Below are 17,577 nucleotides of genomic sequence, written 5' to 3' on the forward strand. Positions count from 1 at the left end.
AGCAAACGCCAGCGCAGGAGATGGCCTTGCAGGGCCTCCCTTTTGCAGGGGGCTTGGCGTCATTTGAGAGCCAAGGACACAGGCACACGATGGCACCAGATGAGGGACCACAGCCCCCTGGCATCGGCAGCATGGCCGGCACCAGGAAGGTGCTCAGGAGAGATCCCATAATCTATTTCTGGTGCCCATAAATAAATGACATACAGGTCCTTTTTGAAGGGACGAGCAGACGGTGTTCTTCCATGTATTCCAAGCATAAACGATGACTCCATTTCTGGATAATTACAGTCAATTAGTAATTTAAAGAGATGATGCTCCTGTTATCCCCAAGCCTAACGTGATCCACAGAGCTGAACTCCCAGAGCTTAAGAAACACAGAGTGAAAACTCCCAGAGCAACCTTAACCCTGCTTCGCACCATGACTGCAAACGTTCAAGGTATTTTAACCTTCAACTTAGACAGTTAAAGGCGCTTTCTAATTTATTGCCCCAAATCAAGCCAGCTTTTCGGACCTATGAGCACCTCTTGCCTGTAGAAGAGGCATCCCATGCCGTGATCCCATCACCCAACCTACTGAGAAGCAAAGTTCTGTTCGTTATGAACAAGCATCAAGCACGACCACGGGATTAAACTGAAACTCGTGATCTGAACTTCAGTTATTCTCCATACACATCAAAACTTCCTGGAGGAACTGAAAAGGGGTTCCCCCACCTGGCTGAGGAGACAAGGGTCACTTCTTTTCTACCGCTTGCATCACACGGAAGTCATGCGTTCCTAGGTGACATCAGAAATAACCCAAGTATTGTTGCACTTTGAGCACAATTATAAGCCTTTCCTCAAGCAACAGGTATTTAACATGGAATTTCTGAGAAACTCGGGGCAGTCCTTAAGTAGAAATTTTGAGAAAAAGGTTATTTTTACTTTTTTATATACATATATATTTATAAAATGAAGGCACAGGAGTAGGAATCAGAATTTGGAGTGAATTTTTCATCAGCTTACCACGTCAGAAGAGCCAAAATTCAAGCTTTCAGCTTTTCAGACCACCTCAGGAGGGCAGGCCGAGCTCGGGGACAACCACAGGGGACGGTGGCTTCACTGATGCAGCAGCAGGAACCCAAAGCATGTGGGAAAACTGCAGAGTTATCCAAAGCTCAGCTGAACAGAGGAAAGCGGTTTCCATCACATCCCAAGCTTCTCCACGTGGGCCAACTCCCTCTTCCACTAAAAACACAAAGGTATCTCCAATACCTATTTCCCCGGAAATTTTAGAATATCAGATGCAAGTCTCAAGCCACCATAATTATCGGAATATAATTCATGACAATAAAGCATAGCAAACTTGGGTATGGGATGTTTAAGGAATAAAACAACCTCAAACCAACGCCTTGATAAATACAATAGTCTCCAAGATTCAATTTAGATCAAAAAAAGCCATACCCTTGCCTCTTCTCCTCAATATCCTGGGAGACGAGCAATGCATAGGCGTTTTCCAAATTTAAGACCATGCCCATCCTCTTCACCTCCTCCACCCACAGCCAAGCCGCCTGCCAAACACCAACCAGTCTTTGACACCATTTCAGTTCTCCTCCTCCCCGCAGCACCTCTCATTCTGCCACTCCCCGATAAGCCGGCTCGCCCTGCAAGGACGGCAGCGAGCTCTTATTAGGGCATTATTAAAGCTGCTGCCAAAGCACGGCTTCCCTATTCCCAGCTACGGTGGAGATAAGACCCACTTTCAGCAAACAATTGGTACATTCAGAATACTTTAGTAAGAGCAGGGACTCGAATGAGAGAGCAGGTCCTATCAGAGCATCGGCGAGATGGACTGAACAGCAGAAATGCAAATATTTGCTTTCCCCTCCTCTCCCCTGTCCTCTCTGTATTGTATTTGCAAAACAGGGTCACTTCCAGATGCAAAGCTGAAGGATGTCCCCAGCATTAACTGCACCACGCTGGAAAGCCACGCGCCAAGCAATGCTGCAGAGCAAAACCGGCTCAGCCCAATGCCCGGGGAACCTGTTGTTCACCTCTTGTTGCTTTTCCTTGATGCTTTCAATCATTTCGCTACGGAGGTGGTGCAGAAGGCCCCATATTTCCACGCTCCCTCCGTCGCTGGCATTTCCAGCCACGGGAATGCGGATCTGAACTCCAGGGTAATGTATTTCGGAGAAACCACCTCAGTCAAAACACAATGCTGCCCAAGTCTTTGCAAGGTCTGCAAAGACAGCACCGATGACCACAGCGATGCACGAGCAGGGGACAACGTGGCTGTCACCGATGGGCACAGCACAGCCACAAACTGAGCTCATTTCGGCTGCCAGCACTGACAGCCCGGTGAGAAATCCCCAGGGACTGGTTTTCACAACAGCTCTTTTCATAGGAAAGCAGCTTAACCTGTTTAAAGGGTATTTTAGCCTGCTCTCAGAGGAGGTTTTCCCTCCGTCAGCTACCACCAAAGCACTGTCAAAAGGCTGGGCTTTGTTTGAAAAGAAACAACCAAACCTCAGCATACCCCACTGCCTGTTTCCAGCCAGAAATGCCGACTGGGAAAGCTCATGAGCTGGGATTTCCCTGCTCCTCCGACACTCCTGAACTCCCTTCAGGATCTGCATGCACGGGAGAAAGCCCACATCTTGGTTTGCACTGACACCGGGCAAAACAAGTCACAAATCTCTCCCAGTCACAAAATAAAAGGATATGGCGTGCTCCAGTAACTGGACAGACTACCGCAGTTAAATTTTATTATCACTCCTAATGTGTGCTTTATTGCTACAGTAAATTTATCCCCAGCGTCATATGCTCGTCTGCAGAAATCAAATGCAAGAGACATCCCCAGCAACTGTTTAAATCCCCCAAAGCGGGAAGTTTTGCGGGCACGTGGAAGCGACGTGCAACAGTAGAGAGGTCAGCAACCGCTAATCCTGTACAGGGGAGCTCAGGGCTCTAATTTGGGAGGCTCACAGCATCCTCCTGGATGGGAGAAGCCCTCAGCGAGGCTCGTGCTTGGTGAGAAGGATGCTTCTCCAGCGGGCAGCTGCAAGACATCACCACCAGCATCAGCAACATCTGGTAACTGAAGGGAGACATCAAGATTTCACATGTCACTCCACCCCCACCAATATTCAAGGCTAGCTTAGTGGCTACCATATTTTCACACCTGCCTTGGCTGCCCACATCCAGCGCAATCAAGAAAATGTTTATGGGATGAAGGAGGCCCCATCCACCCCCTTGCTGCAGGTTTATTACCAGAGAACAAGATCTACATGTGCTTCTCTGGTGGCTTCAGCTTTTCTTAAGCTCTGCTTGGAAATTAAGGGTGAAAAAAGCCAAGTCGCCATTTTTACCTGGCCTGCTTCCATAAAACAACTTAAACATTCTTAATACAACCCAACTCAGCCATCCAACGTGAATCCCTTGGATGGGCGCTATGACTCCCAAGAGATTCCTCCAAGCCTGAACCACGGGCGCTGGACAACTGTATTAACACAGCAGCCAACTTTTCAAGCGGATATAAATTACATGCAAAACCTAAGAGACAAGGGTGAGAGCTGCTTATGGGGTTAAAGCAGGTAAGGCAGATGCAGCCAGGGCCTCTCCCATTTCTTGGGGTGTTTCAAAAGCTATTCAGCTTTCACATTATGAACCACGGCTCAGATCTGCATTCATCTCCAGCACGTCCAGCTGCTAGGCTGGCTCTTTCAGGCCTTGGCCACCGCATTTTGCTCTGTCCTGACTTGCTAAATTGCGTGTGTTTTGTGTGAGCAGGAGGAGTGGAGCCAAGTCCTTCCAAAACAGCCTCTTCCCTCCCAGACAAGTTAACTGCGTTGAAGTTTAGCCTGACTGAAGGACAAGTTTGTCCAGATCCCAGGTAGATTTTAGCTCTTCCCAACTTTCCAGCTCCTTCCCAGGCACGTGAGAGCAAGCAGGCAGGCATCAGCATCACTGCTGCTTACAGAAGCGGCAAGACCCCCTTCCTGCCTGACCGGGTACCATCACTCCTGAGTCACCCGAAGATCACACAAGCTCTCGGCATCACGCATGACTTCAACCAGGACTTCAACATCCGCTTCAGAAATTCCACTGGAGTATTTCACGAGGCACAACCATAATTTGGAGTTCAGAGCCGCCATGAATACCCCAGTGACCAAACACCCAGAGGTATGTGCGAAGGAAATGGATTTATTTAGACAAGCGCCAGAGCTACCTATCTTCCATCTATCACTCTAACAGCATGTAAAAGCAGCATTTACCAACAGACATGCACTCAAAAAACTGTCAGTCTACTGGCTTCGAAGCTTAAAGGCAGAAGCAGCAAGATTTTAACCTGGGGAAAGTGTTAACCTGCTTAGTAAAGATGCTTGGATCTTATTATAACGTGGCTCTAAAAAGAACAAAATTCGGGGAACTACTTAGAAAACAAGAGCCTTGGGTTTGGGGTTTTTTTTCCCCTGCAGAAGACACAGCAACGACATCCATGGCTGCAGGCAAAAATAGTGCATTAAAAACCACCTACAGCCGAATGACCATTCGAAAGGTTGTTTTCAAAAATAGCAAGAAGAGGTTCAAAACTTGGACCCCCTTCCAGAAACCAGCAGCAGTTCCAGCACATCCCTAGGGTGAAGTTTTTCCCCCAAAACCCTGCCCATGCAGCACCGCGCATCTTCCCGCTGTCAGGTGGGCCCTGACATTGCTCCATCACGTTGGACATTCACGCCAGCACACCAAATTTCAAGATACAGCCAGAGTTTAGCTCCAATATGAAATTAAGAGAGAAGTTTTGTTGCTATACTCTGGAAGGATTATAAAGGTATTTTTAATAAGAGGTTCTAAGAAGTTTTAAGGAGACTAAGCTGGTTTTGCTCAGCTCACACGGCTGCAAAAACAAAACCTTGCACAAAGAAACAGCCACAACAAGTTGCTTGGCAGAACTTGCACCACTGAAAATTATGTGGTTACTACTTGAAGAATGCTCGCTTTTGTTGTCTTTGAAGAAAAAGTTTATGTAGTACAAATTTAAGCATCAGGTTTGGCTTTCTCACAGTTTTACAACATCGTAGTGCTACACCTCTGCAATTTTGGTTGGTGTTTCGGCCAGAAGGCCCCAATAAGACAGGAGTGAGGGTGAACCGCATATAAGGTTTATGGTGCAAAGAAAACAAAAACCTGGCTTTACGGATTAATATTCTTCTGTCCTTATGTATTTAAGATGCATTTCATCGGGTGGACACCTTCCTGAGCTGGGACACTCAGGGCAAACTCCCACATCAGGTTCCCCATCCCCATAACGAGCCAGCACTGGTCACCAACAGCTGGACCAGAACTGCATTGCACTGGACCACATCACCCCAAAGGTGACAGGCATCTGCAGCCTGGGGGTGGTCATCTCTGAATAACACAGATTCGTTGAAACCAGTTAGTGCCAGCATTTTCTTTTTTAAAAACAAAAAACAAAAAAACCACAAAAAACCCACCAAAGAAATACAACAACAACGAAACCCAATAAAAATGACAGGAAAAGAAAGAAAACCCATCCTAAGCCTGGGAAAGGGTCAGCAAAATAAAATAAAATTATAAACAATCATTAATTATTTCTACCCTGTGAATGTTTCTCCCTCCCCCACCATAGAGCTCAACCTCTATCGTCTGAAAAGCGTTTATCTGAAAGTGGGTCATGTCTCCTGGCATTACTAAATCTTCCCAAATTTCCCCTGATTAGTCAAACGCGATATCCTCTTTGACATCTGAGTGATTGAGGTAGTGTGTAATGCCATTTTTCCCCTGAATGAGCCACATCAAAGAGGGTTATAAGCCGAGAGATGGTATGCCGGATAAAATAGTCGCCAACAGATTGTCCCCAAAATATTACCAAGGAAAATTAAATTGTTTTGTTGGAAGGTTTTTTCCTTCAGAAACATTCAGCCTTTAGTACTGAACACCGAGAGACAAGAAACTGCTTTCAGAGTTGCTAAAAGGATGAAACGTCACTAACTTAATGAACTGCGTGGTCCGACAGTTAAAAAAACACTCCTGCACGCTGAAGTCCTGGGGATTTTCTATCAGGCACAACATCCAGTCTGCTCTTCGCACAGGGACACCAAAAACCATCATGCTGGAGATTAGCGACAGCCTCAATTTGGGTAATACCTCACAAACGATTGAATATTAAAGCAGAGTCATCAGAGACTAAAAAGGGGAAAAAACAGTAAACCTGCTACTCAAAAAAGAAAATATCATTTAAAATTAGGATATAATGGCAATTAGTTGCTCAGGCACGATTTATTATCCAAAGGGTTCAAAAATATCATCCTTTGGAGAAGAAGGATGCCAGGACCCCGGGAGGATGCTCAGCAGGGACGAGCGCTGCCCCGGTGACTGGAGCTGGGGCCGAGCTCCCTCTTCATAGGAAAAGAGTTGGAGTTCCCAAGTACTTCTCAGGTCAGCGATTAGATGAGATCCGGGCAAAGTTTAGCAAGTAACAGCAGGGTTTGCATTCTGCTGATTTACTTCACGTGACCTTCCAGTGCTGAAACTTTGTACCAGAACAAAGACTGCCAGGAGACAGCACCTTTTTCAGCCAAAAAAATTAAAAAAATAAATAAAAATAATATAAAAAAAAAGAAAACAGTGAAATCTTGGAGAGTCTACAGACTTTTTGGCATTGCCAAATAGAATATTCTATAGTCTGAGAACAGACTTTTCTTTAAAAAAATAGGGATTTCTGCACCACAACATTCCTTGGACAAAAAGAGGGGCCCCAGGGAGGCCGCGTTTAGGTAAGATCAGCAGTTTTTCTGCTCGATGCTGGACTTTGGGATGCAAGCGCTGGTGCAGCAGCACTTGGGGAGGAGAAGCCTGCTCGCAGCTCGCTCTTTGGGGGCTGCAAGGAGTTGCGCAGCCCGAAGCAGCCTCAGGCATCCCATCTTCTCCAGCACGGAGTGTCGGGTGCTGAAAGGCAAATTCAAGCACCTTTTGTTCCTAAAGATGATTTAGATCCATCTTGATGGTCAAGCAAATGGATATGTCAGGTTTCTCAAAGCTGGGTCGCATTGCTCGTGTCCATCTGGCATCAACGGGATGGTCCCCGTGCTCCCAGGCCAGGGAGGGAATTCCCTAAAATAAGCAGGTGCGAGCACAGCCATCACTCACCGAAATAGCAGCAGGGAGGGCGAAGCGTGAAAGGATGAAGATTAGCTCCGACAGCCTCGACTCCACGTTTATTTTGGCACGGCAAGAGCACACGAGGCTTCAAAGCAGCTCCCAGTGAGGGGCCGGGCGGCAGACATCACCCCCAGGGCGGCACCAGCGCTGCGAGGCTGAAATCCACAGCCGTTCCTGCCACCAGTTGCACCAAAGCACCAGCCCTTTATTTAACCCCTGAGCATCAATATTTTCTGGAATTCAGATTTGTGTCCTTAAGACACTCAGGTTTTTCTTTTTCCTTCTCTTTTTGTTTTTTAAATGAATTATTTAATTATTCATTTATGAGCTCTGCCTCCATCCTCCACAGCAGGGCAGACAGAGCATAAGCATTCCTCTCACCACTCTGCACAGGGACGAACAAGTTATCACCTTGCTGGGGCAGGATCCAAACAAAAACCAAAGGCTTTAGAAAGGCAAAAGAAAACAAGCAGAAGGAAAGCAGAGCAAGAGATTTCAAACTTGGTATTTCTAGGGTCTACAGAAGCGAGCTGTGATCTTTCTGTCTCTCTGGCCAGGGTCTTTATAATGCCCAGGGCCATAAAACACATGCTACAGGAAAGCCAAGGGCAGGTCCAGCTCAAAAGCAGAGTCCCTCACCCAGGGACCTCGGTCCCCCAAAAGCCACCCAGCCACAAACAACACGTTCCCAGCTGCACTTCAGCTGCCACAGCCAGACGGGAGAGGAAAAGCAAATTGCACCTCTGCAATGCCAGAATCTGGGGAAGAAAAACCCAATATTTGGAGTAGGGAAGTCCTTGCAGACACCCCCGAGGGGAACTCTCCACCAGACCCTGGGTGAGACGTTCACACTCCATGCAGACACGGCTTCCAGAAAAGCTTTTAAGTGGTGTTAACGGTCTTGCTTCAGCCAAAACTTCGTTTGTTGGTACCATTAACTGCAAGATGGTAGTGCAGGTGTCCACGGTCTATCCGAGCAGAGAGGTGATTTCTTACAAGTGGAGACAGGAAAGCAAGGGGACAGCACTGTGAGACGAGACATTGATCGAGCACTGGATGAGTGGCACTTGGTCTTTCATTTTCTTCATTATTTTATTTCTGACCGTCAAACATGGTGGTGAAAGCAAGCATCAGTCAGACAAGAAACGGGCACTCCACAGCTATGGGAAAGGCCGGCGAGAGCCACACCGGTATCATACATCCACCTCCCGCCGAGGTCTGCGTGGGTCTGGAGCCGGACCTTCTCCTGCACCTCCACCTTGTCTCTAAAACAGGACACATGGTCCTACCAGGAGGTAGGGGCAGGACCCATCCAAGACCACAGTAGTCCAGTACTGCCACGTGAAAGCCACCTCCAGCTCTCCATCCCCACCCCACCAGGAGATGAAGTGTCCTTGTTTGAGACCCACACCGTCCCCAAAGCACTCGGTGGGTACCACTCCTCCACTCCAGCTGGACATCACACTCACTGCCCAAAAAGCAGCAATACCCACAGCACCCATGTAATCAGAGCTCAAAGTAATTAAGAAGCATAAATCCATGAGGGAGTTACTCAGCTTAATTAGATTGAAAATTATAGTTTCCATCATCTCGGTATTTTTGCATCCACTCACTGCCTTGAGATATGCTTACGCCAACTTTCTGCTCACTTGGGGCATGGCACCAAGGACCGGCTTCGCGGCAGGCATGGGGATCAGATTGCTTTAATTTATTTTTTTTTTAAAAAAACATTTTCAACACTCATTTGCTGAGACACACATCAGTGGCCCCGGCTGCCTTCTCGCATCCAGCCTGCTCAGGGATTTGGCAGCTGGAGGTTTGCCTGAGCCACCTGAAATCATCCTTGTGGGACTTTCAGAAGAAACCAGACATTCCCATCACCATCCCCCGTGATTTTTAAAAGCCATCTTTAAATATATTAAGGATCTTTTTTTTTTTTCTTTGAAGAGCGGTGACTCGCCAGGACACATCCCCGCGATGTAACGTGTCATTTTGATGAGTAGCGGCCGTGATTCATCCACAACACATCCTGCTCCCAACAGCCCTGTAAATGGTGGTGAGCACATACTACCAGCACCTCGCACCTCAGCGGGACTATCCTAATGCAGCTTGGGCGATGACTCACGGGAAGGGTGAAGGTATGGATTAGCTGGGTTTAAGCGCTGGCTCTGCACCTCGGTGGAGCCACCGAGGGAAACGTGTCCCTTCGTGGAGCCCACCGGCACCACGGGGTGGCCCATGGTTCAGCAGGATGGGAAGCTGTCCTGAGCTGAAAGGCTTGGTCAACCTCAAGCATGAAGACGACTTGTTTTCAGGGAAGAGGTAAGCCAGAGGCACGTGGCAAACAGATTCGCAGGCAGAAGGATCAATGAGAGCCAACAGGAACATCCAACAAGCAGGATGGACAGGTGGACACGGCACACATCTCCTATTGAGGAGTCAAGCCGCGTTACCACCAAACACCTGGAGCACACCAACACCAAGCACCCAGACAACACAAAACCACCCCGCTGGTACCACCACCAATGCCCATATAGGAACATGAAACGTGGCCTGAAGGAGGTGATGGCTCTGAATTAAGGAGGAGATGGCCACAGTATCCTACAACCTGCTCTGCACCCTAAAGAGAGCTGGGGAAGGCAGCAAGACGTGTCACACGGTATCATCACCGGCTTCATATGGACAAGCGCAGGGAGCTAAAAGCCAGTACTAAAAAAACTGCTCATGGAGGAGAATTTTTTTTTTTTTTTTAAATCAAATGGGATTCGGTTAAAAGTGGTGAAGGATAGTGGCACGGTGGGTCAGGAGCGCACGGTGCTGGAGAAACTGCACCACCATCCCACCACCCTGCACCAAGCTCCGGGTTTGGGGCCATACCCTGCAATTAAGGGCTTATATTCCTTATAGTAAGGGTTTATAGACCTATGTTGCTTATAGTTCTTGTAGTCCTACAGTTCAGCCTTTGATACGTTTAACCCGTTCCCGTGACTCACAGGTTTCAGTCGGCTGGAGAAGACTTTGGACACAGACAAACCAGGGACAAAAGGAGAGCTGGAAAAAAAGTCACATTTCCAGGCTGCAGGCTCTTCCCTGGAGGGATGTTCCTCTCCAAACCCTCTGGATACCACAGGAAAGGCAAAGAGCAGAAATACCAAATCCATAATAGCCTCATTAGTAAAACTGATGAGTCTACCATGACCTGGGCATCACATTAAAGAGTGTTCAACGAGGAAGGCCACGTAAAACCTGTCACCCACCGGCCCCCAGTCCTTCCCAGCCCTGCTACCATCTCTGGACCAGTCTCTGCTCATTTCTGGAGGACCAGGCTAAGCCAAAACCCAACCCAACGCCACAAGATGTGTCTTACAGCAGGCCAGAGGCATACAAAGGCAATTGCTTTACACAACCAACTCAAGACACAGAACGTTCACGGGGACTTTTTTCCGTTTTGCTAAAGAGCAAATTCTTCACTAGAATATTTTGCAAACATTTCAGGTGTCTGCCAAAGCTTGAGGTTTTGCTGCAATAAAAGCAGTGATTTTCCTGACCCAAACTGTAGTTCATGCCGATATTCCTTTAACTGCTGCGAAATGCCTCTGTTTGCAGAGCCGGTCAAAGAGCACACAATAACACCACAAAAAAAAACCCGACTCAGGGCTTCACCTACACTACCTGCTATTTATTACACCGCCGACTAACTCAGAAGGTCCAAAGTCCACCTTCACGCTAAAGTTAGGTTACTCCTCTGGTTTCCTTCCCAGACAACTATCACAGTAAGGGTACACTACTCCTTTTTTGGCCAGAGCTACAAACTAATTGGTGTGTAAATTAAAAGTCCAACATGCCTAAAACTGCATTGTACTACAGCAAACTGAGATCAGCTTCAAACATATATATTAAAAAAAACCCACAGATAGAAATATACATAGCCTTCTTTCTTGGTCATCAGAAGGGATGCACACATTCACCTTCAGGGGCATTATTTTCTACACCTGGTTATTGGCAGCAGAGAAGAATAATGAAGGAAAAATCCTCCCTTGGAAATACATTCCTCAAAAACAGCCGGGCTGCCTGTGACAAATACCCTCGGTTAAACTCCTTCTTGAGGGCAGAAAAGGGTAGAACCGACTCATCCCATCCCACCCCACAAGACCAGCACAAGCCACGCGCTGCCTCAGCCTCCGGACCCGCCGCCATCCCCAGGTTTCCATCCTTCACCCTGGAGTTAACCCAGCAAACAGTTGCAACTTCGGCTTGTGTGCATTGAGATTCACACCCCCCCCCCTTTCCCCCCAGTTTCACACCCTTAAAACAGTATCAGGGCAGGAATTCTTAAAAATATTTTTTAAAAAAGGCAAGTTGACTAATCCCAACCAGCAAGAAGGCATAAAGCAGGAATCAAGCTAATTAAGCCCTGCTTACATGGGGCAAAATCCAGCCATCTCCTGCCCACCAAGGGAGGGAAATGCCCACAAAGCCACCAGCGGCCATCTCTCGTCTTCCTTGCACCTACCAAAGGCCATGTAACCAGTGGACTGAATGGTATTTAAACACCCAAGTTTGGCTCCGCTTTTATCCCCTCTGTGCCACCTCCGGGAAGCCGAGGAGGTCCCCGAGCTGCTGCAGAGGTGGCCATGCCCTTGGCACGGTCCCCAGCTGCAGAGAGCCGGCTAGAGCAATCATATTTTACATTTCAATGATTTGCTCTCCGCGACTGCAGCTAATAACGAGGTAGGTTCAGGAGGAGACCAGGGATGCCAACGGATCCGGCTCCTTCTGCGAGACAGCCCTATCTTTAAATAAAAATCCCAGCGTGGCCTCCAAGCTGTCCCTGCCCTTTGTGGCATGACCCAGACACATTCTCATAATCTAAAATAAAGAATTAAAAAAAAAAAAACCAAAACCTTCAAGTATAACCCGCTTTTCCTAACAGCAGCTGCAAACGGCAGAGGCAGGAGTTTAGGAGCTCTGCAGCTGAGGTTCCATGGATGTCCTGGGGCTGAACCCCAAACTTTCCCTGTCCCCCACACTTATTCCCACAATTTTTTTCTACACAATACACAGAAAATCTTCTCTCTCCTTCCCTGCTGCTCCTCAACCCCAAATGAGCACCCAGGCACCCACTAAGGATGAATCCTCCCCGAGCCTTGAAGGATAAATCGTTTTCAGGCAAGTTTTATGCCAGAAGGTTTATGCCAGTTCATTGACTCAATCAGTGTGTGATCACACTGGCTGTATTCGCTTTCAAAAAGTTTCTCCCCAGGGTCAAAAACCACCGATTCATTCCAGCTACGTTATTTAATACAACAACTTCAAGTGAAAACCAGAGAGTTTTCTATAACCAACACTAGCCATTAGAAGAGGATCTTTTAATGCATTAAGTTCTATCGTCTATTAAAAAATACTTGGCAAATAACAGTCACTTTGCACAACGGGAGGAAAAAAAAATTTAAAGAGAAAAGAAATACCCTGGTTTCTTACTCATCCAGAGCTTGCAAACCTTCTGAAGAGCGTATCTCGAGCTGCACAACACCCCAGGAGCAGAAAGGGACAGCTTACTCCGTAGCCTGGCAGAAGCACTATTTTGCATGAGGTTCAGAAGCTACGCTTAAATTAACAATTAACATATATTAAGAAGTACCTTTAAGAGAGCAGAACATCCAGAAGCAAAAGCAATTATATTTGTTTTAGTAATAAGAGCAGCTTCACCTTACAATAATGAAGGCTAGCCATGCAAACAAGTCTAATCTCCGGTTTAATGCAGCAAATCAAACCGCTGCTGGAGATGGCATCTTCCAGGAACGACGTCCTCCCTCCATCCCGCCCAGTACCCAGCTCAGAGGAGCAGAGCATCCCCGTTATCTCATTACAGAGTAACGCCGGCGTCTGCACAGGCTTACGGGGATTGGACTGCAGTTACCCTGGCTGAAGCTTAGCTGCATCACCAACAGGTTTCTTTGGAGGGCTCTGGCTGGAGAGAAAGGAAAGAGCACTGCATGCAGGGAGCTGCCTCTGCCTCGTGCTTCAGCTAAATAGGGTTTGAGCAACTCCCCTGCCCAGTTGCAACCAGTTTGGCTGGGCAGCGCTGCAGCTGGGCACGTCCCACCGCTGCCACGCTCCAGCAGGAATCCCAGGGACATGGCAGGAGCAGGACTGGGCCCATGGCAGGAGCAGGACTGGGCCCAGGCAGCCTTAGAAAGACATTTGCACAGGGTGACTGGGCGATACACAGGTTAGGCAAAGCTCCACCACTTCTCCATCTGGGACAGGTTTTTTGCAAGCAGGAGTCCTCAATGCCACTGCCTCCCCTATTCCTCTTGCACGCACTGGTGCCAGGGGCTCCAGGACCAGGTCTTCACCCTTTACCATATATCTCCTCTTCTGCTACAATGCAAGTGGCACGAAACTCATGTTTGTTTCTGCAACAAAATAAAATCTACAGCCAGATAATCCCAAAGTCCCCAGGTACTGCATCAGGAGCGAGATTATCATAATGGTCTCCCCATAAATATTTACCCAAGTGGAGTCCTACGTGCTTGAAGGTTGATGCAGTTTTGGAACTACTCGCATGTTCATAATTAGGCACAGCTGTTAATTATCTGGTTTGATGGGGGCTATTAAACACCAGTCATCCCTGCTCCTCAAGGGGCACAAGTGAGACATCACATGGAGAGGGCCTCCACCAGCAACTCACAGCTGCTGGTGTTTCCAGGATGGGTTCCTCTCCAGCTTAAGTGTTCCTCAGGGCAGTGCTGAGTCTAACACATCAAATTCATCAGTGTGGCTTAATAAGCATGAACTTAAGCTCCAAGAAAATATTATGTGTCCCATAAGGTCCCAGGAGATCTTCTGCAAGCATCAAGTGGAAGTTAAGAGCTCTCTACACAACACATAGCTGCTCCTATTACAGCCCAGCAGGAAGGAGTGGTGGGAGGACCTGAGAAGTCCCACTCAGCTGCTCCGAAGCAGCTTCCCAGCAGTTTCTCTCATCCTGGTTCAACCAGGAGGAGGAAGGACTCCAAGGGAGGTACCCTTGTGGCTGCGCTAATGCAACACTGCACATCGGATCGATAGGCTTTTAGCAAGACGGCTGTATTGATTCCAGTGAGCCGGATCGTCTGCCTTCCCTCAAAAAGCCTCACCCCCATCCTGCCAACAAGATTATCCAGGAGGCCCCACCTCTGCGCTTGGAAAGCCATCTCCTGAACCATAGCACCCCACTGAAGCTCTCCTGTGCTTCTACCCCTTGTTTCCTCTGATGGCTCCCATGTTACTCTGTTAACACATCTTCTGGGAGCAACAACACCCAGCTGCTCAGGGCAGGGCAGGCTGTCTTCTCCCCACCACACTCTCAGAGGCCTCTACCCTATATGAGCTATAAGTGCCCCGCCAAGCTACAGGCCACAGGGCCAAAGTGCCGGGATGCTCCTTAATGCTTTCCAAGAGCAGGCTAGAGAGCAACACTTCTGCTTCATCTTGGGGACCTCCATCAGCAACTTGCACCCTCAGGCTCAGCATCTTAAAGCTGTTGGGTTTGTTGCATTTTTTTCCAGCCTTCTTTGCTCTTTTTCTTATATACTCAAAGTCACAGGAAACATTTTCCTACTGCTTCAAAGCCCAGAGCCGGCACAGAGGCCCCATGCAGAAGACAACCCAGCAAGACAGTCCTAAATTTCACTGCAACGCCAGTGCTTGGCCCCGCAGGTGACCCATAGGGGTTCAAGGCACCATCCGTGGCCCCACCGCCTACCACACCAGCTGTATCCCTAAAATATCCCTGCAAGACAGACGGACACCAGCAGAAGGGCCAGTAGCGAAGCACCAACTTCTATCAAGACCCTTTGTTGTTATTAAAAATAAATTAAAAATTAATGACATGCACAGATTGTCACCAAATCCCCATTACTTCCCAAGTGCCTCGTCGAAAAACCCCTATACAGCAATGGGATCACAAGCAATGCCCCAGCAGGCATTCAGATGAACAGGAGTATAAACCTAATCAAGTTAGCATAAAAACACAACACAGGTTAATTACCTGATCACCCACCGAGTTAAGAATCAATTAAGCTGGTTGTTATCACCAGCCCATCGATACGGATAACACAGCCCTTGCAGCCAGCCTCCCTCCTCCCCGGGGATGCTTGCCATCGCATCCATGCACTCGCCTGATGAGATGCTGCGGTCGGCACGGCGGAGCAGTTTAGCCACGGCTTCCCTTGTGCTCCCCTTCAGATTTTCCGAGAGAAAAAGGTTTTCCAAACCTCAGGCTTTGCTTTTGAAGCGCTCCTGAGAAGGACGGAGGTCAGCCCGCTCACGGACAGACCTGCTCAATCCAGCGGGGCTTCTTAAATTTGCGAAGGTTCAAAGGAGGAGCTGCCAGATTCACACTTCATCCTGCGTCCGTTTGATATCAACGGCCAAAAAAATAAGTGGCAACCCCTAAATATTACATAAAAGCTGTCTGCAAAATGAGTTATAGAAACAGAAATCTGCAGCAAAGTTAAGCCCGGGAGACTGGCACAGAGACAAAAAGCTGTTCCTTGAGAGGGCTGGTGCCAATCTGGCAACCTCTCCGCGCTGCCCATGGTCACAGGAAGAATTTAAAACACTAAAATTCTCATTATTACAGTAGATGATGCTGGCACTTCACAGTCTTTCAGCAAAAACCGTTCTGAAGCCAAGCACTTTTCTCGATGAGCCCCTGCCTAGCGTTATCGATGGCTTTTACTAAGCACATTCCCTGGATCCCGGCTGTCCGCAGCACTCCCGGGTAGCCTCGGGAAGATGCGGAGCGCAGGGAAGAGGGCTCTCTCCCTGTCAGTTATCGCTCCGTACCCGGCGGATCTCCCGCTGCGTGCGAGGAGCTCTTTCCTCAGGCTGACTCAATCCGCAAAGATCTCTCCGGACACAAACCTCTCCCTGGGAAGGGGGCAGAAACCCCCAAACCACACGGGGTGCATCCCCAGCCTGCTTTGGCCAAGGAGCGGGAATACCCTGCACCTTGCCTCAGCACCCCACAGCCACAGAATAATAAAAAACAGCGATATCTTGTCTAGATCCCAGACTCGGCTTAAAAATCACCACCTGAGCTTCCCATTGTCACAAGGGCCACTTTTTAGGAGCGAATCCGGGTTTCCCTCCGGGAGCGACGGGGAGGGTGGCCGGCCCGGCGGTGCGCGGCACCCTGCGAGGCCACCAGCCATGTTACCTTCCCCGGCTGCCATGAGGAAGCGGGTGCCTTCGGTCGCACCCCTGCCGCGGGATCCTATTCGGGAGTTGCAAAAAGAAAAAGAAACTGGAAACTGGGCACCTTAGGAGCATTTTTCGGTTAGTTACGGAAGTTGTAAAGACTGTTTTTTCCTCTCTCTCCACCCTGGTGTTGTAGGAATATGAGGGGGGGGAAAAATTATTCTGTGAGGATTTGGGGAAGCTGAGCGTGTTTTAGCTGCGTGTTCGCCCGCTGAGGGGACGCACCCCACGAAGGACGGAGGCCAGCGCCGCCACGACCCCGACCCACGGGCGAAGTTCGCCTTTCCCTGCACAAAACCGGCCACGTCGTTCCCCCAAAATCCCGGGTGGAGCCGCTCACCCCCGGGGGGGACCCGACCCGGTACCCGCCGGGGAGGCGATGGGCGGGCGGGGGGGGGGGGGGTGTCCCGCCGCTCCCCGGGCACCGTCCGGGGGGGTGCGGGGAAAGTTGCGGGTCCCCTCCGTGACTGGAAACAACCCCCCAAAAATACAAGGAAGACACACACAGACACACACACACACACACAGACACACACGCCCTTCCTCCGCCACCCCGCTCACCTTGGTGTAGAGCTCCGCGGCGGACATGGCCGGGGCGGGCAGCACTAGGCGCGGGGCATGGGGCCGGCAGGCAGCGAGCGGCGCCGCCGGACCGACCGACGGACGGACAGACCGACAGACCGACCTTTACACCTGCCGCCGCCGGCCGGGGCGCGGGAAAGGGAAGGGAGCGGCGCGGCGGGGAGGCGAGGGGCAGGGGGAGGAGGAGGAGGCACCGCTCCGCCTCCGCCGCGCCCCGCTCAGGTGTGGGGCGGCTCGGCTCGGCTGGGCTCGACTCGGGTGGGAGGAGCAGCGCTTTGCCTCACTGCCTGCGTCGCTTTTTATTTTTTTATTTTTTTTTTTAAAGCCCTTTTTTACACATATTTTTCCTTCTCCTCCCCGGTCCCGGCCGCTTCCCCGGGGAAGGGTCCTCCCGGCCGGCAGCGGGAAGGAGCCGCCTCGCTTCCTCCACTAGAGGCCCTGAAGCACACCGTGTTTGTTGTTGGGTTTGGGGCTTTTTTTTCCCCCTTTTATTCCTCTCTTCTCCTTCCTTTCCCTTCCTTAAATCCCAAGCGGGAGCCCCTGGGTGGTTTCGGGCTCTGCCACCCCGTTGGGGATCGCCCGTAT

General features: G+C 49.4%; 1 protein-coding gene across 3 annotated transcripts in view; it reads right to left on the reverse strand.

The window, feature by feature from the left end:
• Positions 1–17,192, reverse strand: part of MYO5B (myosin VB) — a 153,808-nt gene extending 136,616 nt beyond the window's left edge. Inside the window, exon 1 of one of the 3 annotated variants that reach the window (XM_087772767.1) lies at positions 16,972–17,192. In XM_087772767.1, coding sequence (XP_087628893.1) covers positions 16,972–16,998 — 27 coding nt within the window. In that variant the 5' untranslated portion in view covers positions 16,999–17,192. The remainder of the gene's footprint in view (positions 1–16,971) is intronic. The other 2 variants (XM_087772768.1, XM_087772769.1) reach the window with 2 other exon arrangements.
• Between the last annotated feature and the right edge of the window lie 385 nt (positions 17,193–17,577).

Source organism: Nipponia nippon, unplaced genomic scaffold, assembly GCF_047370975.1.
Source record: "Nipponia nippon isolate SJK-2023a ecotype South Korea unplaced genomic scaffold, ASM4737097v1 scaffold_37, whole genome shotgun sequence".
Lineage (NCBI taxonomy): Eukaryota > Metazoa > Chordata > Aves > Pelecaniformes > Threskiornithidae > Nipponia > Nipponia nippon.